Source organism: Pseudophryne corroboree, chromosome 9 (genome assembly GCF_028390025.1).
Source record: "Pseudophryne corroboree isolate aPseCor3 chromosome 9, aPseCor3.hap2, whole genome shotgun sequence".
Lineage (NCBI taxonomy): Eukaryota > Metazoa > Chordata > Amphibia > Anura > Myobatrachidae > Pseudophryne > Pseudophryne corroboree.
This window is the reverse complement of record NC_086452.1, coordinates 139,247,673-139,271,802: the sequence shown is the minus strand read 5'-3', so window position 1 is coordinate 139,271,802 and position 24,130 is coordinate 139,247,673. Positions and strand designations below refer to the sequence as shown.

Below are 24,130 nucleotides of genomic sequence, written 5' to 3'. Positions count from 1 at the left end.
ACTCAAGAATTTCAGCGCGCAGTGGGCTTGCTCACAGGTGGACCCCTGGATCCTGCAGGTAGTATCTCAGGGTTACAGGTTGGAATTCGAGAAGTCTCCCCCTCGCCGGTTCCTAAAGTCTGCTTTGCCAACGTCTCCCTCAGACAGGGCGACGGTATTGGAAGCCATTCACAAGCTGTTTTCTCAGCAGGTGATAGTCAAGGTACCCCTCCTACAACAGGAAAAGGGGTATTACTCCACACTATTTGTGGTACCGAAGCCGGACGGCTCGGTAAGACCTATTCTAAATCTGAAATCTTTGAACCTGTACATACAAAAATTCAAGTTCAAGATGGAGTCACTCAGAGCAGTGATAGCGAATCTGGAAGAAGGGGACTTTATGGTGTCCCTGGACATAAAAGATGCTTATCTGCATGTCCCAATTTGCCCTTCACATCAAGGGTACCTCAGGTTCGTGGTGCAAAACTGTCATTATCAGTTTCAGACGCTGCCGTTTGGATTGTCCACGGCACCTCGGGTCTTTACCAAGGTAATGGCCGAAATGATGATTCTTCTGCGAAGAAGAGGCGTATTAATTATCCCTTACTTGGACGATCTCCTGATAAGGGCAAGGTCCAGAGAACAGCTGGAGGACGGAGTAGCACTAACCCAAGTAGTGCTGCAACAACACGGGTGGATTCTGAATTTTCCAAAATCTCAGTTGACCCCGACAACACGTCTGCTGTTCCTGGGAATGATTCTGGACACGGTTCAGAAAAAGGTGTTTCTTCCGGAGGAGAAAGCCAAGGAGTTATCCGAACTTGTCAGGAACCTCCTAAAACCAGGAAAAGTGTCTGTGCATCAATGCACAAGAGTCCTGGGAAAGATGGTGGCTTCTTACGAAGCGATTCCATTCGGCAGATTCCACGCACGAACTTTTCAGTGGGATCTGCTGGACAAATGGTCCGGATCGCATCTGCAGATGCATCAGCGGATAACCTTATCGCCACGGACAAGGGTGTCTCTTCTGTGGTGGTTGCAGAGTGCTCATCTGTTAGAGGGCCGCAGATTCGGCATACAGGACTGGGTCCTGGTGACCACGGATGCCAGTCTGAGAGGCTGGGGAGCGGTCACACAGGGAAGAAACTTCCAGGGAGTATGGTCAAACCTGGAGATATCTCTTCACATAAATATACTGGAGCTAAGAGCGATTTACAATGCTCTAAGCTTGGCAAAACCCCTGCTTCAGGGTCAGCCGGTGTTGATCCAGTCGGACAACATCACGGCAGTCGCCCACGTAAACAGACAGGGCGGCACAAGAAGCAGGAGAGCAATGGCAGAAGCTGCAAGGATTCTTCGCTGGGCGGAAGATCATGTGATAGCACTGTCAGCAGTGTTCATTCCGGGAGTGGACAACTGGGAAGCAGACTTCCTCAGCAGACACGATATACACCCGGGAGAGTGGGGACTTCATCCAGAAGTCTTCCACATGATTGTGAACCGTTGGGAAAAACCAAAGGTGGACATGATGGCGTCTCGCCTCAACAAAAAACTGGACAGGTATTGCGCCAGGTCAAGAGACCCTCAGGCAATAGCTGTGGACGCTCTGGTAACGCCGTGGGTGTTCCAGTCAGTGTATGTGTTTCCTCCTCTGCCTCTCATACCAAAAGTACTGAGAATCATACGGCAAAGGGGAGTAAGAACGATACTCGTGGCTCCGGATTGGCCAAGAAGAACTTGGTACCCGGAACTTCAGTAGATGCTCACGGAAGATCCGTGGCCTCTACCTCTAAGACGGGACCTGCTTCAGCAGGGACCGTGTCTATTCCAAGACTTACCGCGGCTGCGTTTGACGGCATGGCGGTTGAACGCCAAATTCTAAAGGAAAAAGGCATTCCGGAAGAGGTCATTCCTACACTGGTAAAAGCCAGGAAGGAGGTGACTGCACAACATTATCACCGCATTTGGAGAAAATATGTTGCGTGGTGTGAGGCCAGGAAGGCCCCCACGGAGGAATTTCAATTGGGTCGATTCCTACATTTCCTGCAAATAGGATTGTCTATGGGCCTCAAGTTGGGGTCCATTAAGGTTCAAATTTCGGCCCTGTCGATTTTCTTCCAAAAAGAATTGGCTTCAGTTCCTGAAGTCCAGACTTTTGTAAAAGGAGTACTACATATACAGCCCCCGGTTGTGCCCCCAGTGGCTCCGTGGGACCTTAATGTAGTTTTGGATTTTCTCAAATCCCATTGGTTTGAGCCACTCAAATCGGCGGATTTGAAATATCTTACATGGAAGGTAACCATGCTACTGGCCCTGGCTTCAGCCAGGAGAGTGTCAGAATTGGCGGCTTTATCGTATAAAAGCCCATATCTGATTTTCCATTCAGACAGGGCAGAACTGCGGACGCGTCCTCATTTTCTGCCTAAGGTGGTGTCAGCGTTTCACCTGAACCAGCCTATTGTAGTGCCTGCGGCTACTAGCGATTTGGAGGATTCCAAGTTGCTGGACGTTGTCAGGGCATTGAAAATATATATTTCAAGGACGGCGTGAGTCAGAAAATCTGACTCGCTGTTTATACTGTATGCACCCAACAAGCTGGGTGCTCCTGCTTCTAAGCAGACGATTGCTCGTTGGATTTGTAGCACAATTCAACTTGCACATTCTGTGGCAGGCCTGCCACAGCCTAAATCTGTCAAGGCCCATTCCACAAGGAAGGTGGGCTCATCCTGGGCGGCTGCCCGAGGGGTCTCGGCATTACAACTCTGCCGAGCAGCTACGTGGTCGGGGGAGAACACGTTTGTAAAATTCTACAAATTTGATACCCTGGCTAAAGAGGACCTGGAGTTCTCTCATTCGGTGCTGCAGAGTCATCCGCACTCTCCCGCCCGTTTGGGAGCTTTGGTATAATCCCCATGGTCCTGACGGAGTCCCCAGCATCCACTAGGACGTTAGAGAAAATAAGATTTTACTTACCAATAAATCTATTTCTCGTAGTCCGTAGTGGATGCTGGGCGCCCATCCCAAGTGCGGATTGTCTGCAATACTTGTACATAGTTATTGTTACAAAAAAATCGGGTTGTTCTTGTTGTGAGCCGTCTGTTCAGAGGCTCCTACGTTGTCATACTGTTAACTGGGTTCAGATCACAAGTTGTATGGTGTGATTGGTGTGGCTGGTATGAGTCTTACCCGGGATTCAATATCCTTCCTTATTGTGTACGCTCGTCCGGGCACAGTATCCTAACTGAGGCTTGGAGGAGGGTCATAGGGGGAGGAGCCAGTGCACACCACCTGATCCTAAAGCTTTATTTTTGTGCCCTGTCTCCTGCGGAGCCGCTAATCCCCATGGTCCTGACGGAGTCCCCAGCATCCACTACGGACTACGAGAAATAGATTTATCGGTAAGTAAAATCTTATTTTTTTCTCCATCTAATTTTGTCTCTATTCATTACCAATTAACTGCTTCAGCGTATATCTACTTCCTTTAGTGGATACGTTATATTTGAATTGAGTATACTGCACTGTTTACTGATTGGATTACCCATACTTAGGATACTGTTAAAGTGCTAGTCTCAACAATTATTTTCATATTTTCTAACTTATTTTCAATAGGCCAAGGCAACCTGCCTCTCTCATCCACTGTCCGCTATATTCTTATATGACAGTGGACAGCAGAAGACGGACCCTGAACCTATACATTTCCTTGTTGTCAAATCCTTTTCAGTACTCTCTCATCCAAATGCCAGCCAACTATCTCTCTGCAATGCTACGGTAACAGAATCTGTGCATAAATATTGGACAGCAGAAGTACCTCTTTTCTCGGTATGCGCCAATAACCACACACTCTCTCATTTACAACATTTGAGCAATTACTGCCATATTTCACTGGCTACGCCCAATCTCGCCTCATCTTAGAAGCAAAGCAGTGAGAAGCCCAATTAGTACCTAGATGGGAGACGTCTAGGAAATATTAGGTGCAGTAAAAAAAACTCCGTATTCTATGTGAAAAGCAGAAGTGTTGGAGCAACCTTTGACCCTTACCCAATTTATCTATCTATCCAGATCATAAATGCTTTGATTACAGATCTATATACAGAAAATCAGCCTCTAGATTATACACTTTTTGATTACAGATCTATATACAGCAAATTAGCCCATACCAGGAGATATTATTACAGCTGGTATTTAATCTTGGACTACTTCTACAGTCATGATTATCTTGATATATGGCACTGTTTTTTATCTTTGAATTTTTTTGTTAATTGTCTGAAATTTCTATTTCTGATATTTTCACCTCAGGTGCTATTGTCACCTAGAACATTTAGTTCTTGGAGTGTATCTACCTCCAGTTTCTGATTAAGAATTTATATTACCCAGGGTGGTGAGAAAGATAAAGCAAGGGAAAGGTGCCGTGATACTAATATAGCTCCGGCTTGGCCCAGAAGGCATTGGTACACAGATCTGCAGAGAATGTCAAGATCAACTGTCTTTGAAGACGTGGCTCCTGCAACCTCTGTCCTGAAGTCAAGAGGATTCTCACAACAGGTAATTCAAACAATGCTCAGAGCAAGGAAACCTTCCTCAGCTCGCATTTATCACCGAATATGGCAAACCTATATTCATTGGTGCAGTGAACGGAAAATGGACCCTAAGTCTTTCAGAGTTTTCAGGATCTTAGCATTCCTTCAGGCAGAAATGAATAAAAGTTTGAAGGTGGCTTCCTTGAGAGTGCAAGTGTCAGCATTGACTGTATGGTTCCAAAAGAAAATAGCCAATTTACAGGATGTGCATACTTTTTTCCAGGGAATGCTGCGCATTCAACCTCCTTTTGTTCTTCTTACAGTGCCTTGGGACTTAAGTCCAGTCCTAACAGCCCCTCAAGTTGCCCCATTTGAACCACTTAATAAAGTGGATCTTAAATGGTTGACAGCTAAAGTTCTCTTTCTACTGGCTATGGCGTAAGCTAGAAGAGTATCAGATTTAGGGGCGTTATCATGTCGTTCCCTATTTCTGATTTTTTAAATCTAGATAAAGCAGTTCTCAGAACTAGATCTGGGTATCTTCCGAATGTGGTGTCTAAATTCCACCTTAATGAAAAAATTGTAGTCCCGGCTTTCCAGGTACCGGGCCTTTCTGCGGGAGATGCATCGCTGGACGTGGTCCGTGCCATCAGAACGACAGATTCTCTTCATTCTCTACGGATTTCACAAGAGAGGATGACCTAGTGATAAGCAGACACTGGCAAGATGGCTTCGGATGATGATTTCAGAAGCATATTCTCAAGCTGATCTTCCTGTTCTGGGTAATTTCTCTGCTCACTCTACTCGTAAGGTAGGTCCATCATGGCCAGCACAATGTGGTGCTTCAGCAAAACAGATATGTAAGGCAGCCACATGGTCTTCCATTAACACATTCGTTAGACATTATGACATGGATACCTTTGCCTCTCATGACGCTGAATTCGGGCGAAGGATTCTACTGTCCAATTAGGAGCGTCCCCACCACTAAATTTCTTTGGGAAATCCCATTGTTATCCTCTGGATAATCTGTGGACCCTGCTGGAGGAATATACGTTATGGTAAGAACTTACCGTTGATAACGGTATTTCTCTTAAATCCACAGGAATCCCACCCTGACGCACTTGATTTGAGGATCCTTTTACTCACTAACCTCTTCCTTATTGTACGGAAGGGTGTTCTTATCGTCTGATTAGGGCTATCTATGATGCTCCTGCCTTGAGCTTTGGAATACAACTGATTTGTCTGAGCCAGGAGGCGGGGATATATGGACGGGCCCGTTTCATGCTGGGAGGCCGGAAAGCTTTGACCGATTGGTGCAAATCCGCTGTCCCTTCATCATATCCCATTGTTATACTGTGGACTTAGGAGAAATACCGTTATCAATGGTAAGTTCTTACCATAACGTATATTTTTAATTCTCGGTCTTCTTTACTTTTGGTGCATAAGCTCAGTAATATGTTGTTATTTATTTATAAGGCGTCACAAGTGTTTTGCTGTGCCATACATGCAACACAAATTAGAACAATACATGGTATACACAACTTAACATCACAGAAAACTACAACAGAGCACAGGTAACAATTAGCACCACAGTTCTCAGTACACAGTACAGCTGAGATGTCAGGAAGCAAAGAAGTAATCGGCATACTACTGGGGGCGGACAGCCATTGGAAGAGATAAACAGTCATGAGCAGGACGAAATACAGGTATATACAGTCACTGAGTAGGAGAGAGCTGTAATTGAGGTGCAAGAAAAGAGGGCTGTGAGAACAGGAGGAAAGAGGGCCCCGCTCCAAGGAGCTTACAATCTAGAGGAAGAGGGAGATAGACAGGTGACATGAGGTCAGTGGCCTGTTGTCAGGAAGAAAGCGAGGCAGAGATGGCCAAGGCATGAGGATGGGTTAGCGGCCTCAAGACTAAGTTATGCGGAAGGGTAGGCTTTGATGAGCCATTTGAAGCTTTGCAAGGTCGTGGAGAGTTTAATAGAGCAAGGGAGTTTGTTCCAGTGAAGAGGGGCAGCGCGGGCAAAATCATGGATTCGCGCATGACCAGAGGAGACGAGAGGTGACTGTCATTGGCCGAATTGTTAACAATATGTGTAGTAACACTTAAATTCTGATGTCACCTTTGTCTTTCCTGTATTATTGTTTTCCTTTTAATGATATCCCTGTAATATTATCAATTTTTAAATAAAGTGTTTCTCACTCACTATAGCAGCTAGAAAGATGGGGGTACAAGGTCCATGAGGTTCCGGCTGCTGAGGAGACGCAGCTAAGCGCCCAAGAGGAGAGACCATGCCCCTCCAGTGGACAGCGTAGCATGTAGAGAGGGCACTGGCATACCCAACAGGCAATGCCCAATCTCACAGCACCTGCTTCTTTTTGCTTACTCCTATCAATGATCTGATATCACAGAATGGATAAATACTTAATTACCAAGTAGCATATCGCATTTAAAAAAAAAAAAGGAAAAAAATAGGAATTATTATTTTAATTATCAATCATTTGATTTAATAGTTTGTTTTGACCCTGCCAAAATGAGAATTTTTATCAAACAACAGTGCCATAACTTTTTTTTTTGTTTTCACAAGGTATACTTTAGGGTAGAGGTTCTCAAACCGCGGCCCTCAAGGCACCCCAACAGTCCAGGTTTTAGGTATATCCATGGCTCGGCACAGCTGGTTAAATCAAATTGACAGAGGTGTTAATTAATTCACCTGTGGCCAAGCATTAAAACCTGGGCAACTGAGTGCCTTGAGGACCGTGTTTGAGAACCTCTGTTTCATCTTGAAACTGGTCACCGTGTGCTGCAGTATTTCTGTGAATGAAAGCTCTGTGTAAAGTCACTAAGGGGGCCTATTTATCAAGCAATGCAAATTGGAAGTGCAAATCTAAATGGGAGTGGATTATTAGATATACACTAAAAAGGTCTACAGTCAATAGGTTAACCAATAAGTCAACATGCATTAGATCAACGGGGTCAAAAGGGCGACATGGAATAGTTAGACCATAGAAAAGCTCAAAAGGTGGACCCAAATGTAGACATCATTTTTTACATTTATTTTTTGGATGTTTTGACACTTGTCTGCCACAGAAAAAAGCCCAATTACCCAATTAGTCTACGCGTACCCTCACATGTCTCGCTCTGCTACCGCTGCACTCGGCACAGGCCCAATCGTAGTCCACGTGGATTGTAAAGTATGAAAAAGTTTTAAAAATGGAAATATAAATAGCAAAAACTTGTGTCGAACAAGTGTCGACCATTGTCATGTCAACCTTTGAACTGTCTACCTTTTACATGTCGACCTTTTGACCATGTTGACCTTTTGACCCTGTCAACCTAATGCATGTCGACCATTAGTGGTCGACCTATTGACTGTAGATCTTTTCGTGTAGATCTATAGACCGGATACCAATCTAGACTATCACCTCAAATTATCATTGCTCCTGTGCTAGGACAGACACTCTTGAGCGGCTCTCCCGTCTAAGCATATCATAATCTACACATTCACTGCTGATAGTAGCAAGTAAGGTTTATACTGATGGTTTACGCTCGCCAGTTTTAGTGCCTATGAAGGACCAGGCTTCATACAGTATTTCTCACACCTCAGCTATCGGAAAATGATGCTGCACATGTTCAGTGTCAGAATTGCCCTTAGCCACATAACTGATGATTTTTTCCCTCAAAAACTGTTCCGAAATTGTTGGGTTTTTTTTATGAGTGAAGAACATGAATTTAACCCTATCCAAAATGATTTTAGTTAAAGAAATAAAATAAAATCCCGAAACATTGATCGGGAACATCGCAACCATCGCCGCTTTCATTTTGAAAGCCGGGACAGCCTCCAGATGTACGGGGGGGGGGGGGGGGGGTCTGGGGATGGCTTGGGGGGGTTAATTTACACTCCCTAGCGGCTGCTATTGTCTGCAGCGGCTTGAGGGGAGGGGTCCTGCCATGCTGACTGATCAGCAGTGATCGGTAGCACGGCAACCAGTAGAGGAGAGTTTAGGGAGGCAGAGGGACCCTCCGGTCCCTATGACAGCAGCAGCGGAGAGAAGTTTCCCTTTCCTGCCGCTGCTAATAGTTTATCTGACTGGTTGCATCCTGTGCGACCATGTCAGATAAGACACTTGCAGGCATGCGACCATGCCAGGCAAGTGGTTACAGTGATAGCTATTGCTCCATTCTTATCACTGCAATATGCTGTCATAATAATTGTCAGACTCCAGTGCCACCAGTGATAAATGCCATTATTCTTGATGAAGATGATTATAGCAGTGGATAATAAGCAATCATATACTGTACTTTCCATCATATTTTACTGCATCTATGCTTTTCCTATTATTTATTGTAATTTATATCCAGTCAATGAATTTAAGAATGATTTATAAAAAATAGAAAAATAATGTGGCCTAATTTTCCATTTCTCACACTCTAACAATGAACACTTGGCTAGGAAAAAACCTGAATATTATAATATGATAGGACTTAAAGGTGAATTCGGAATGTAAATGCACTTTTGTTAATCCGATGATAGGGTATCACTATCACCTATTCATTCCTTCAGGCTGTATATGATATTACGCAATGTCTCAGTAGGAACATACAGATGCTGGCATTGTATTTCTATCATTTAAACAAATCAAAGGGCCACGTAACATGTGCAGTATAAATCTTCTGGTGACACTTGACTAGTGCGTGCCACTGGGTAGTGTATCACCAATTACTGTATATCAGTAGCGTCATGCCAAGGTACGTCATATGATATAGAGAGGTTTTGTAAGGGATATGTAAACTCCTACTAATTTAATTTTAACATTGGCGTGACTGATGGATAAATGACTAGTCATTTGTCTGTGATTATAATGGGTGTGTGATTTTTATTTCTGCTTTATCCCTTTAGATCTTATGCAATGGGCCTGGGACGTGCATTCCTGTGTGTTTCTCTGCACTCTTGCTTGGAATCTTGGGCTTAAAGAAAATCCTCATAGTCTATGTGGAAAGCATCTGTCGGGTGGAATCCCTCTCATTGTCTGGGAAACTTCTGTACCACATTGCAGACTATTTCATTGTCCAGTGGCCTCCTCTCAAGGACAAGTATCCAAACTCCATATATTTGGGAAGAATAGTTTGACCATAAGTGGATGTTACATACGTGCTTCTCATTGGTGTGTTTATCTGCATGGTACCACACGTGACTGTATATCCTGATATTTTACAAAGAAGCAGGTCGCTACTTAGGTCTGTTACATGAAAAGAGAAGAATAAGGTCTGGAGAATGGAATTATCCTTTTCTGTCTGTTCTTTACCGTCTTATACAAACTAAAGTACATGAGGAAATACTATGGAGAATTGAAAACATATATGTAAAATCCACTCTGCAACGTTGCTGTGTTAATATATGTAATAAAAACTGAGGCTCTTGCTCATTTTTTGCATATTGTGAATATTTATCTACTGCACTTAGGTAACCTCATCCATAGAAACAAGAATTTGACGGCAGATAAGAACCACTTGGCCCATCTAGTCTGCCCCCTTTTTTTTTTTTTTTTTTTTTTTTTTTACATTATTTTTTTCTCTAACCTTGTTTGATCCTTATTTCTTTGTAAGGATATCCTTAGGTCTGTCCATGCATGTTTAAATTGCTCCACCGTCTTAGCCTCTACCACCTCTGATGGGAGGCTATTCCACTAATCCACTACCCTTTCTTCCTCAGATTTCCCCGGAGGAATTCAATTGTTGCTCTGATGATGTGCTTATTGCTTCTGATGTGCTCAAAAAGGTTTAGTTGCGCAAAGTGCCCACAACGTGAAAAGTGCAGTTTGGGCGCCCAAATGGGACACTTTTTTGCTAATTTTGCTCACCACCTTGGGAGACTGCAAGCAGAAATGTCAGTGCCTACTGCAATCGCTCCTGAATGGCATAACAATTGAATTGCTGCCGACGGGCGCCCATGATCAATCAAATGCTATCTCCCCACCCCCCAAGTTAGACTTCATTCTGAAACTGGGAATGTCTTTCTGTGGTATTTGTCTATATACTGCTTATAATACTGGTTGGAATCTTTCTATAATCTCTCATTAAAAATACTTTTGGATAGATGGGTGAGGTGCTTGGCAAATATTAAAACTGTCATGACACTCAAAAACACACCAGAGTTAGGTTTGATCTGTATCTCCTACTTAATTATAGGTATGGAAAGGTGCTACAGTGGTTTTACATGTTAGATGCCATGACAAAGTGCAAACTGCTTATAATCAGGTTATTTTATAGCCATCTAAGTGATCACTTTTTTTTGTGTATTGAAAGATTTTTTTCGAAACAATATCAAATGGGAGGAGGAAGGGGAGACCGAAGGAAAAAAGGGGAAGGAAGGGGGGGGGGGGGGGGGGGTACAGCATTTCACACAATTAATGAAGTATTAAAAGAAAGAACATGCAATCGAGTATCACTTGACTTAGATGGACAAAAGCATACTGATTAACAGAAGTACCATAGTAATCAGAGGAAGCACTGCAGGTTGAGTATCCCCTATCCAAAATTCAAAATCCCACATTTTTGGGTCCTCTACTGAGATAATGACAAACATATATATAGATATATAGATATATATATATAGATATATAGATATATATATAGATATTATATTATATATCTATATATACACATAATCTATAATATATGTGTTATTATCTCAGTAGGGGACCAAAAAATGTGGGATTTTGGATGGGGATACTCAACCTGCATTACATTGTACATTTTAAAATTAAAAATATCAGCACTAGATGAGCAAGTCGGATAATTCAGAAACCAAGGTCAATGGGGAGGGGGGAGCACTGTGATGCTTCAACCAGGGGGACCAGGTAGCAGAGAAGTAGATTTGTGTTATTCTTTATACTGGATAGAAAATCCATTTGGTAAATATCCCATATTGCAGTAGTTATAGCTGCCATGGAGGGAAGAGCATGAGATTTCCAATGTAAGCCTATTTTACACTTCACTGCATTAGTAATGAGCCAAATAAGTTTTTGGGTAGGTTTGGCTATACCTGAAACACACCAGGCAAATAGCAAAAAAGGATAAGATGGCAGATTCACACCAGTAATTTGAGAAATAAGCCCCCAGGTAGCCTTCCATATTGGGGCCAGCCTGGGACAAGCCCAGAATTAAGTGATCACTTTTTAAATTCAGAGATTGTTGAAATGAGCACCAAGACTTAAACAAAAGGGTCCCTTTTAAGGTGGGATGGAGCAAACTTTGATAAGTTGGTGAGACATTAGCAATCGAGCCTGTAGTAGGTCAGGGCCATATGAAACTTTCATTATGGGTGCCAGTAATTTTTACAGTATATAGGACTTTACAATAATATGATCATGTTGGTTATACATTTGTGACCTTTATATCTTTTTGCAATGACCATTTCTTAAGAGTTTTAAATACAGTTTATTTTAGAAGGCAGTTTGTGTGAAAAGGAGGAGTAATGGAAATGAACGAAAAAGCTTACAATGGGGGAATTTTATCAAAGCTTGAAGAGAGATAAAGGGGTAGATTTGCTAAAGATCGATTTTAGTTGATCTAAAAATCAATCAACATTAACACAAATTCAATCACAGTGTTTCTATTCCATATAGATCATTTATGAACAGTTGATATTTTGTGAATTCAATGGAACAATTGGTTTCTATATCATTTTGACAGGATTTTACCTTGAGTAAATCTCCCAACTTGCAAAATCGTTCAAAAATCGGTGAAAAACATGCAAAATTATATCCAATAGTACTAACCAATCAGCTTCTAACTGTTAATTTACAATCTGTGTTTGAAAAATGTCAGGAGCTGATTGGTTGGTACTTTATATCTCTCCACTTGATCTCTCTCCAAGCTTTGATAAATCTCCACTAATGTTCTTTGTGTTGTGTGTTTTATATGGATGATATAAAACACTGGTCCTCAACCCTAAAGTTTTCCCAACTGGTCATGTTTTGAGGACTTCTGTCAGTGGAAGCCGGTGGGATAATTACTGCCACCGCAAAATAGATTTACTCATCTACGCATAGGTAAAGAATTCCACAAAACATGACCTGTTGTTGGTACTTGAAGGCTGGAGTTGAGAACTACTGACAAAAGCGTTTCTGGTTTTTAGAGACAAATGTATTGTTTTTGCAATGGAATAGTGAGTCTGATTTCAATTTGCACAGTCACAGAGAAGCAGCTGTGCAATACCATACGATAAAACGCTTGTGCTGCAGGATGCGTCTGTAGGAAAAAGAATGCCTCCTTGCCAGCATGTGAAGACCGGTAAAATGCAGCATCATATCTCCACTGCGACCGTTAATGCAGTTCCCTGGCCGTCAGTCTGCGTAAGCAGAAGCTTACTCAGACTGGCTATCGGAACTGGTCAGCTGGGATTAGGATATCTGCCTCCGATGATGCAGACCCTGGGCTTAGCACGCCTACAAAACTGGTGCCACACGGTCCTGGTTGCTGCCCCGAAAACACTGCAGCATGGGGAACTGTGAGCGATAATACAAGATCCATTCTGTACAGAACATTTCCTGCTCATGTGCAGAACGGATCCTGCATTTCCTCCACCATCAGATTTGTACGTAAACCTTGGGGTTTGCATACAAATCGTAATCGGACCCAGAGTTCAGATATGACAACATCCATACTGTATATCTCCTAAACTATCGTGTCTGATGATTAAGAAGTAATATTCCCCTTAATTATCAAAATTAAAATGCAAGCCTCTACAACTGTATATGTATGCATTCAAACGGATTATCATTCTCAATATGCTTTTCTGAACTTTTAGCATTGGAATGTATTACAGCTGTTGCGCATGAGTTACCTTAGATATTTCTTGTGTAATTAATTAAGCACCTGCAACAATTTAGTCTAATTTACCAAACTGTGATAGCTAATATTTTTGGATCGCTCCCGGGCATGCCTATACTTGTACATGCGCAGTAGGTAAGCCAGGTCAGAACCTGGCAGTGAAATGGTAGTGCAAGTTTACTTTTCACTGTTGGGAAGGGTTCTTATCAGAACCACTGTCTCGGAAAGAGGATTTTGATAAATTGGCACATAAAGTCCATTCTTATCACTTCGACAACTGTATGTGGCCCCACTCAGGGCCATCTTAAAGTATAGACATACTGGGCAGCTGCCCAGGACCCCATGATTTTAGGGGCCTTTGAGCAGGGGTGGGCTTGTGCCTACGGAGAATGCTGCCCAGTCACTCTGGTTGTGAATTGCATACAATCAGAGCGGCCAGGCAGCATTCTCTGCCTTCCTCCCTGCCTGCAGTCAGACAGTGAATGGCTGTTAGCACGATGGCTGGAGCTATCCACCAATCAGAGTGCTGACATTCAATGTATTGAAGCATTAGAGACAGTGCAGGACCGCAGGAGGGGAAATGTATGATTTTTATTTATTTATTTCCGTGAATAGTTAGATAGGGGCCCCAGTACATTGCTTGCCCAGGTCTTACAATGCTGCTAAAAACGTCCCTGGCCCCACTGCCACCAGGGAGGCTTTATTTCTTATATCCAACATTAGGTGCCTGGACCCTTTCAGAGAAGAAAATTACATCGTACAAGACAGTGACCTACTGTATAAGTAAGTAACAAGGAAGGCTACGTATAAGTATTCTAACTTCAGTCATGATACGGAAACTTTTACACATATATCTGTGAATGCTACAACGTACCTTTTTATATTTATTTCTGTTTAGTGGACTTATAATTTGCTGATTTAATACAAAAGTACAAAAGGTTCTGTGTTCTCCATTGGGATATAACAGAACACAATGGCAGGCTGTTTCTTCATTTTAAAAAGTCAGTGTTTTGGAGACAATATAGCATTAAGATGATTATAATGCTGTTTATGATTAAACACTGCCTTTCAGGTAATTGATATGTTATGTTTCTTTTTTAATCCTGCCAAAATAGACTTAACCAGTGACCCTTTCACTTTCTCGTTCTGTTTAATAAGAAATGCTTTTGTTCCGGACATCAGTAATGCCAAATAAACATGGGCAAAGGCCATTCTGTTCTGAAAATGACTGCACACGTTTGCATTGAGGGAGTATATATATATATATATTAGTTACCAGCATTAAAATGACGGAACAACATAACAGTAATGTCAGCGCCCAGAATTTCCCCCATAGAGGTTAGGGGAAGCGTTAGCCTTTTATTATATAGGAGGTATATATATATACATATTTCTCTTACATCCTAGAGGATGCTAGGGTCCACATTAGTACCATGGGGTATAGATGGGTCCACTAGGAGCCACTGGCACTTTAAGAGTTTAATAGCGTGGGCTGGCTCCTCCCTCTATTCCCCTCCTACCAGACTCGGTTTAGAAAATGTGCCCGGTGGAGCCGGTCACAGCTAGGGGAGCGAATAGAGCTTCTTTAGTTTTATTTTTTTGTAAGAGTAATTTAGGCACAGGGAGGCTGCTGGCAACAGCCTCCCTGCTTCGTGGAACTTAGGAGGGGAGTAGTGTCCAACCCTGAGAGGTTAATGGCCACTATCTCTGCTGACAGGACACTGAGCTCCTGAGGGTGATAATCGTTAGCCGCCCGAGGCGACAGCTCACTCCCGCAGCATGCCGCCACCCCCTAACAGAGCCAGAAGATTCCGGTGGTGAGTGTGTCACCGGCAACCCGTCAGACGGGGAGCCGTAGTGAATGGTGGCAACAGGGTGGGAGCGAAGTACTGATACTGCGCTCCGGAAGGCTCAGCGCTATAGCAGGTGCGGCGCTATGAGGGGCGCCCTGGGCAAGCGCAAAAACCCTTACACTGGTCACTCAGGTTATCAGGGACTCCAGTAAACGCTGCTAGCATAATACCTCAGGCCAGTATAAAATTTCAAATAGTGCAGGAAGATGCGCCATGTTTGGGGGCGGAGCTTCTCAGAGCTGACCCAGCAGCTCACCAGCGCCATTTTCTCCTTGCAGATCCACTTCCAGCGACGCTGACAGGGAGCGCTGTCCCTCCACACGACTCCAGCTATCCTGTGCAGTACACGGGGGTTGTAGAAGGGGGGGGGCTGTAAATTCGCTGTGTAGTCTATTAAGGGTACACAGTCAGCATCAGACGGTTCTTATATAACTCCAAACTCTGTCTCTCACTGAAAGTTCTTGGGGAAACTGTGTCTGACATTTTCCTGTGTGTGTGTATGCAAATTCTCACATAACCATGTCCAGGGACTCTGTCTTATGCTGCAGAGGAGGTATCTTCTCCAGAGGAATCCATTCCATGTACCCAGGAATGTAACATCATGTCTCAGACTTTTGAATCTGCGCCACAATGGCTGGCTTCCATTAAGGGAATGTTTTCTCAGATTTCTACTAGGGTAGCCCATACTGAGACTGAAACTCAGGTTTTAAGGAAGTCTATGGAAGTTTGGTCGGGTTCTGTTCCCTTTACTTCTAAATCCCCTAGCATATACCCAAAGAAATGTGCACTTGCCCAGATTATGCAAGCCGACATGGATACCGACTCTGACACGGCAGAGGGTGATGGGGATGTGCTGAGGGGGCGGCATCCCTTGCAAAGGGGGTACAGCTCATGATTGAAGCCATTAAGGATGTGTTATATATTACTGACACACCACCTGAGCAGGTTGAGGAGGCTTACTTCACAGACAATAAGAAAGCCTTGCTAACCTTCCCTGCGTCTAAAGAAATTAACGCATTATTTGAAAAGTCCTGGGAAACCCCGGAGAAAAAATTCCAGATCCCAAAAAGGGTTCTGTTGCGTTTCCCTTTCCTGAGGAGGATAGGAGAAAATGGGAAAACCCGGCCATAGTTGACGCATCTGTCTCCAGACTGTCTAAAAAGGGGGTTTTACCTGTCCCTGGATCTACCGCATTAAAAGAACTGGCTGATAGTAAGATTGACACTACGCTCAAATACATATACACTGCTTCAGGAGTGGCATTAAGGCCCACTATTGCCTGTGCATGGATTTCTAAAGCCATAGTAAAGTGGTCGGGCACATTACTAGAGGACTTAGATATGATGGATAGAAGTGACATTTAACTGTTTATATGTAACATACAGGATTCTGCGAGTTTCATGGTGGAGTCCATGAAGGATCTGGGTACCCTGAATGCAAGGATATCTTCCATGGCTGTCTCAGCACGCAGGGGGCTCTGGCTACGCCACTGGTCATCAGACGCGGAATCCAGGAGAAGTATGGAGAACCTACCCTTCACAGGTCAGGCTCTATTTGGGGAAACGTTGGATGCATTGATTTCCACGGCAACCGCGGGCAAGTCGACCTTTCTTCCCTCAGCTACTCCTTCTACGAAGAAACCCTTTTCTTTATCAACATCGCAGTCCTTTCGGACCGCAAAGACAAAAAAGTCCAAGCCGTCCACCACCTTCTTTAGAGGTGGTCGGGCAAAATCCAAGAAGCCTGCACCTGCAGGTTCCCAGGACCAGAAGCCTGCTTCTAGTTCCTCAAAATCCTAACCATGACGCTGGCCCGCACAGCCTGGAGAACGGGCTGGTGGGTGCGAGACTCAGACGTTTCAGACACATCTGGGTGTCGTCCGGCCTGGATCCCTGGATACAGGATATTGTGTCCCAGGGGTACAGACTGGAGTTTGAAGAACTCCGGCCTCACCGATTCTTCAAATCAGGCTTGCCAGCTTTACTGACAGAAAGGGCTATCCTACAGGAAGCCATCCAAAAATTGGAAAAGTCAGAGGTCATTGTTCCAGTTCCACATATGCAGCACTATTCAAACCTTTTCGTGGTACCGAAACCGAATGGTTCGGTAAGACCGATTTTGAACTTGAAATCTTTAAACCCTTATCTGAGGGAGTTCAAATTCAAAATGGAGTCTCTGAGAGCGGTGATCTCAGGTCTGGAGGAGGGAGAGTTTCTGGTATCCCTAGATATCAAGGATGCGTACCTCCACATTCCGATTTGTCCGCCACATCAGGCTTATCTCAGATTTGCACTGTTAGACAGTCACTATCTGTTCCAGGCACTGCCATTCGGTCTCTCCACGGCACCGAGGGTGTTCACCAAGGTGATGGCAGAGATGATGGTTCTCCGCAGACAGGGAGTGAACATAATTCAATATCTAGACGATCTGCTGATAAAGGCATCGTCCAGGGAGAAGTTGTTGCAGTCCATTGCTCTCACAACTCGTGCTCAGGGAACATGGTTGGCTCCTGAACCTTCCAAAGTCACATTTGGAGCCGACAAAGCAATTGTCTTTCCTGGAGATGATCCTCGACACGGAAGTGCAGAGGGTGTTTCTACCGGTAGAGAAAGCGTTGGTGATACAATCAATGGTCCGGGATGTCTTAAAGCCTACCCGGTTATCGGTTTATCAGTGCATTCGCCTTCTCGGGAAGATGGTGGCCTCCTACGAGGCTCTACAGTATGGAAGATTTCATGCTCTGTCCTTCCAACTGGATCTCTAAACAAGTGGTCGGGATCTCACCTACACATGCTCCAGTGGATACGTCTGTCGCCAAAAGCAAGGATTTCACTCCTCTGGTGGCTGCAAATGCCTCACCTACTGGAGGGCCGCAGGTTTGGGGTTCAGAACTGGATCCTTCTAACCACGGATGCAAGTCTCAGGGGTTGGGGTGCAGTCACTCAAGGGGAAACCTTCCAAGGAAGGTGGTCAAGTCTGGATTCCATTCTTCCAATAAATATTCTGGAACTGAGAGCCATATGGGTGTAGTACGGGTGACCGGTGGTCTCCTGACCGCCGGTCACCAAACCGACGCCGGGATCCCGGCAGCATACCGACGCCGGGATCCCGGCGGGGAAGGGCGAGTGCAGCAAGCCCCTTGCGGGCTCGCTGCGCTCGCCACGCTGCGGGCTCGGTGGCGACCTGCGGTCGCCACGGGTTCTATTCCCACTCTATGGGTGTTGTGGACACCCACGAGTGGAATTAGTCCCTGTTGGTCGGCATGCCGACCATCGGGATAGTGAGCCGTCGGGCTCACGGAGGAGGTCATGTGACTGTCGGTCAGCCGACCGGCGGTCACATGACTACCACCCGAGCCATATACAACGGTCTTCTCCAAGTGGCACATCTTCTGCAAAATCAGGAAATTCAAGTACAGTCGGACAATGTGACGATGGTGGCCTACATAAATCAACAGGGATGAACGAAGAGCAGAGCTGCTATGTCAGAGGTAACAAGAATCCTCCTCTGGGCAGAAAAGCGCGCAGTGGCACTGTCAGCAATCTTCCTTCCAGGAGTGGACAACTGGGAAGCAGACTCCCTCAGCAGGCACAATCTCCATACAGGAGAATGGGGCCTCCATCCGGAGTTGTTCACAGAGGTGACCAGTCTTTGGGGCGTGCCTCAGATTGACATGATTGCTTCACGTCTTAACAAGAAACTTCGGAGGTACTGTTCCAGGTCAGGAGACCCACAAGCAGTGGCGGTGGATTCCCTGGTAACACCATGGGTGTTCAAGTCAGTGTATGTGTTCCTTCACTTCCTCTCATTTCAAGAATTCTAAAACTCATAAAGAGAACAAGGGATCAGGCAATTCTCATTGCTCCGGACTGGCCAAGGAGAGCTTGGTACGCGGATCTTCTGGACTTACTGCTGGAAGATCCGAGGCTTCTTCCTCTTCGCGATGATCTTCTGCAACAGAGACGGTCGCTTATCAAGACTTAACGCGGCTACGTTTGACAGCATGGAGGTTGAACGCCAGATCTTAGCCCAGAAGGGTATTCCGAGCAAGGTTATTCCTACGCTGATACAGGCTAGGAAAGGAGTAACGTCTAAACATTATCATCGCATTTGGAAAAAGTATGTGTCTTGGTCCAAGAAGTTTCCTACGGTGGAGTTTCAACTTGGACTTTTCTTCTCTTCCTACAAGCAGGTGTGGATATGGGCCTGCGTTTGGGATCCATAAAGGTCCAGATCTCGGCATTATCCATTTTCTTCCAGAAACAATTATTTCTGCACATCCAGCCTCCCTTTGTGGCGCCGACGGCACCTTGGGATCTTAACGTGGTGTTGCATTTCCTGCAATCAGATTGGTTTGAGCCTTTACAGGAGGCCGAGGTCAAGTTCCTCACGTGGAAGGCAGTCACATTGTTGGCCTTAGCTTCTGCTCGACGTGTGTTGGAATTGGGGGCTTTGTCCTGTAAAAGCCCCTACTAAATCTTCCATGAAGATAGAGCTGAGCTCAGGACGCGTCAGCAGTTCCTTCCAAAGGTTGTGTCGGCTTTTCATATCAACCAACCTATTGTGGTGCCAGTAGCTACAGACTTTTCGATTACAATCAAAGGCCTTGGATGTTGTGAGGGCTTTGAATATCTATGTGAAGAGGACTGCTCGTCACAGGAAATCGGACTCTTTGTTTGTCCTTTATGATCCCAAGAAAATTGGGTGTATGATTTTTACTGGATCAGATTCACTATTCAGCATGCATATTCTACGGCAGGATTGCCGTTTCCAAAATCTGTTAAGGCCCACTCTACTCGTAAGGTGGGTTCTTCCTGGGCGGCTGCCCGTGGGGGTCTCGACTTTACAACTTTGCCGAGCGGCTACTTGGTCAGGGTCGAACACGTTTGCTAAGTTCTACAAGGTCGATACTTTGGCCTCTGAGGACCTAAAGTTTGGTCAATCAGTTCTGCAGGAGCCTCCACGCTCTCCCTCCCGTTCTAGGTGCTTTGGTACATCCCTATGGTACTAATGTGGACCCCAGCATCCTCTAGGACGTAAGAGTAAATAGGATTTTAATTACCTACCGGTAAATCCTTTTCTCGTAGTCCGTAGAGAATGCTGGGCGCCCGCCCAGGGCTTCGTTATCCTGCAGTGGTTACTTGGTTCAGTACTGCTTATTTCTTAGTTACATACTGTGTTGTTACTTGGATCAGTAATGTTATTCAGCTTTTGCTGAGTTTTCAAGCTAGTTAGCTTGGTTTGCCTTGTTTGTGTGAGCTGGCGTGAATATCGCCACTATCTGTGTAAAATCCTCTCGAAGTTGTCCGTCTCCTCGGGCACAGTTTCTAGACTGAGTCTGGTAGGAGGGGCATAGAGGGAGGAGCCAGCCCACACTATTAAACTCTTAAAGTGCCAGTGGCTCCTAGTGGACCCGTTTATACCCCATGGTACTAATGTGGACCCCAGCGTCATCTACGGACTACGATAAAAGGATTTACCGGTAGGTAATTAAAATCCTATTATCTGTTTTTACCCAATTTTGTTCTATTACTGTTGTTCCAATTTTAAAGCGCAATGGAATATGTTGCGCTATATAAGAAACTGTTAATTCTACATATATATATATATATATATATATATATATATATAGATATAATAACTGCAGCTGCTCCGGCACTCCACAGAATCCAAAACTGGACTGATGCTGCTCTGGTGTCCTCCCAAGCCGGGGACCGGTAGTAGACAACAAAAGATACGAGGCGGCACTCAGAGACTTTAAATTCAGAGATATATTTGTGCAAAATGTGCAAAAAGTAACATCAACGTTTCAGGATCCTGAAGAAGGGGACTAGTTTCCCGAAACGTTGATGTTACCTTTTGCACGTTTTGCACAAATATATCTCTGAATTTAAAGTCTCTGAGTGCCGCCTCGTATCTTTTGCTATATATATATATATATATATATATATATATATATATATAGTGCAAAACGACCCGGCACTCAATAGTCCCTTGAAACAAAATATAGTGCTCACGGTGCCTTCCCACAGGGTTGCAGCCCAGTAATAAGAGAATAGAGAAAACAAAACGGGCGGCGAGACTCCGAGTGCCGCCCGCTTTATATATATATATATATATATATATATATATATAGCACTCACCTAATATTAACACTTCAAACTGTAATTCATCTGAATTCAGGGAATGTTAGTTCCAAAATATTGCAATAGTTTGTTAAGCTGACCAGCCCCTTCACGGCCTTCCCATTTGGTCAGTCCCTACACTGACTTACACAAATCTGAGCAATGCTCACAGGCATCTTTTAGATTTTAAATGCACAGCATGCTTATATCATGTGTTTAGGTCCTATCCCACTCTTTTAAAGAGACAGGAACCACACCCAAGCATATCAGTAAAAACACCTGGGGAATTTCTTAACATTTAATTTACATATGGACAATAGGGGTGCAACACATGATATAAGCATGCTGTGCATTTAAAATCTAAAAGATGCCTGTGAGCATTGCTCAGATTTGTGTAAGTCAGTGTAGGGACTGACCAAATGGGAAGGCCGTGAAGGGGCTGGTCAGCTTAACAAACTATTGCAATATTTTGGAACTAACATTCCCTGAATTCAGATGAATTACAGTTTGAAGTGTTAATATTAGGTGAGTGCTGAATTTGTATGATTTTTTTATTTAAATAGTGTGGTCACAACAATACCACTGGCACCGCGGATGTATGAGTGCTGTGGGTTCTTGCCTATTGTTTATATAAAATTTTTGTGGTCACACTCTTTCTTGCACCCCTATTGTCCATATGTAAATTAAATGTTAAGAAATTCCCCAGGTGTTTTTACTGATATGCTTGGGTGTGGTTCCTGTCTCTTTAAAAGAGTGGGATAGGGCCTAAACACATGATATAAGCATGCTGTGCATTTAAAATCTAAAAGATGCCTGTGAGCATTGCTCAGATTTGTGTAAGTCAGTGTAGGGACTGATCAAATGGGAAGGCCGTGAAGGGGCTGGTCAGCTTAACAAACTATTGCAATATTTTGGAACTAACATTTCCTGAATTCAGATGAATTACAGTTTGAAGTGTTAATATTAGGTGAGTGCTGAATTTGTATGATTTTTTTATTTAAATAGTGTGGTCACAATACCACTGGCACCGCGGATGTATGAGTGCTGTGGGTTCTTGCCTATTGTTTATATAAAATTTTTGTGGTCACACTCTTTCTTGCACCCCTATTGTCCATATGTAAATTAAATGTTAAGAAATTCCCCAGGTGTTTTTACTGATATGCTTGGGTGTGGTTCCTGTCTCTTTAAAAGAGTGGGATAGGACCTAAACACATGATATAAGCATGCTGTGCATTTAAAATCTAAAAGATGCCTGTGAGCATTGCTCAGATTTGTGTAAGTCAATGTAGGGACTGACCAAATGGGAAGGCCGTGAAGGGGCTGGTCAGCTTAACAAACTATTGCAATATTTTGGAACTAACATTCCCTGAATTCAGATGAATTACAGTTTGAAGTGTTAATATTAGGTGAGTGCTGAATTTGTATGATTTATATATATATATATATATATATATATATATATGACAGAAAAAGAAACTTATAGTGAATCAGCATTCGAGTGCAGAATCAGTCGAAAAATAAACATTTTATTGGTTTATTAAGTTCAGCAGCCAATAGACCCAGAAAATAGCAAAATATTTGAAATTATGCTATAAGTAATAGTGAAAATAGACATTAAAAGAAACAAAAAAATATGGGATTTTTTTTATATAATAGTAAACATACTTTAACTTGAAAATCACTATTCTGTTATTGGTATTGATTATATTGTAGCTATGGACACATTTTTCATTGACTGTAACTGAAGTACAGTATGTTACATAATTTCCAACACATGTTGACTTAAATCAGCTGTACAGGCCATATAAATTATTTATTAGTTTTGGACTCATCGTAAGACTGGTCAGTCCTACTACACTTACCCTTATCCAACAATAAATCTGTTTATAAAATGAAAATACTTTTCTCATACGTCCTAGAGGATGCTGTGGTCACCATTGGAACCATGGGGTATAGACAGGATCCGCAGGAGACATGAGCACTTTAAGACTTTGAAAGGGTGTGAACTGGCTCCTCCCTCTATGCCCCTCCTCCAGTTTTAGAATTGTGCCAAAGCAGACTGGATGCACTCTGAGGAGGGGGGCGCCCTGGGCAGCAGAAAAGCCTCAAAATAAACTGGCAAGAGGGGACATAAGTGCCTAGGCACTGTCCTAACCCCCGCCAGTATAAATATATATTTCAAAAACCATTAAGGGGGCGGAGCTTCATCCTCACAGCTCACACAGCTCAGCACCATTTTCCTCTACACAGGCTGCAGAGACGCTGGTCCTTCCTCACACTTCTGAATAAGTATCAGGGTGCAAAACGGGGGGTGCACAGAAATATTGGTGCAATATATATTTAATATAAAAGCGCTGCAGGTCTGAGGCATTCTTTTTTTTTTTTTGTTTAATCAGTTTTTTATTAAGAGTTTTTTAAAGGCATGAACAGAGAAAGGAAAACACCTATGCAATTACAGGTATAAAAACATCAATACCAACACTGTATGACCGATAAATACAAATCAAATTGTACAGATGTCAAAAGGAGAGTTAGCAACCCTGCAGAAGCGAATGGGTGCGTTAGGGGTAATATATACCAAGTGTTGTAGAAAATGGAGTTGTTCAGCATTAGGTAAAGGTGTTCTCACACTTAAAAAACATAAAGATTAATAGAGTAAAAGAGTAAAAGAATAGGGGCGCCGGAAGGCAATAAGATAGAAGTAAAGAGAAGTGTGAGGTAAGAAAGGGAGAGAGAGAAAGAAAAGGAAAGGGGGCGTTGGAGAAGTAGGAGGTACCACTTAGTACGTTTATGGGATACCGAAAGTAAAAATTTCAGT

The 24,130-nt window shown here is 43.6% G+C and overlaps 1 protein-coding gene across 2 annotated transcripts in view; it reads left to right on the top strand.

Moving 5' to 3' along the window:
* ALG14 (ALG14 UDP-N-acetylglucosaminyltransferase subunit) overlaps positions 1 to 9,925 on the top strand; it is a 220,814-nt gene extending 210,889 nt beyond the window's left edge. For both annotated transcript variants that reach the window (XM_063939828.1, XM_063939829.1), the window contains exon 4: positions 9,400 to 9,925. In XM_063939828.1, the coding sequence (XP_063795898.1) occupies positions 9,400 to 9,630 (231 nt within the window). In that variant the 3' untranslated portion in view covers positions 9,631 to 9,925. The remainder of the gene's footprint in view (positions 1 to 9,399) is intronic.
* The last annotated feature ends 14,205 nt before the right edge of the window (positions 9,926 to 24,130 follow it).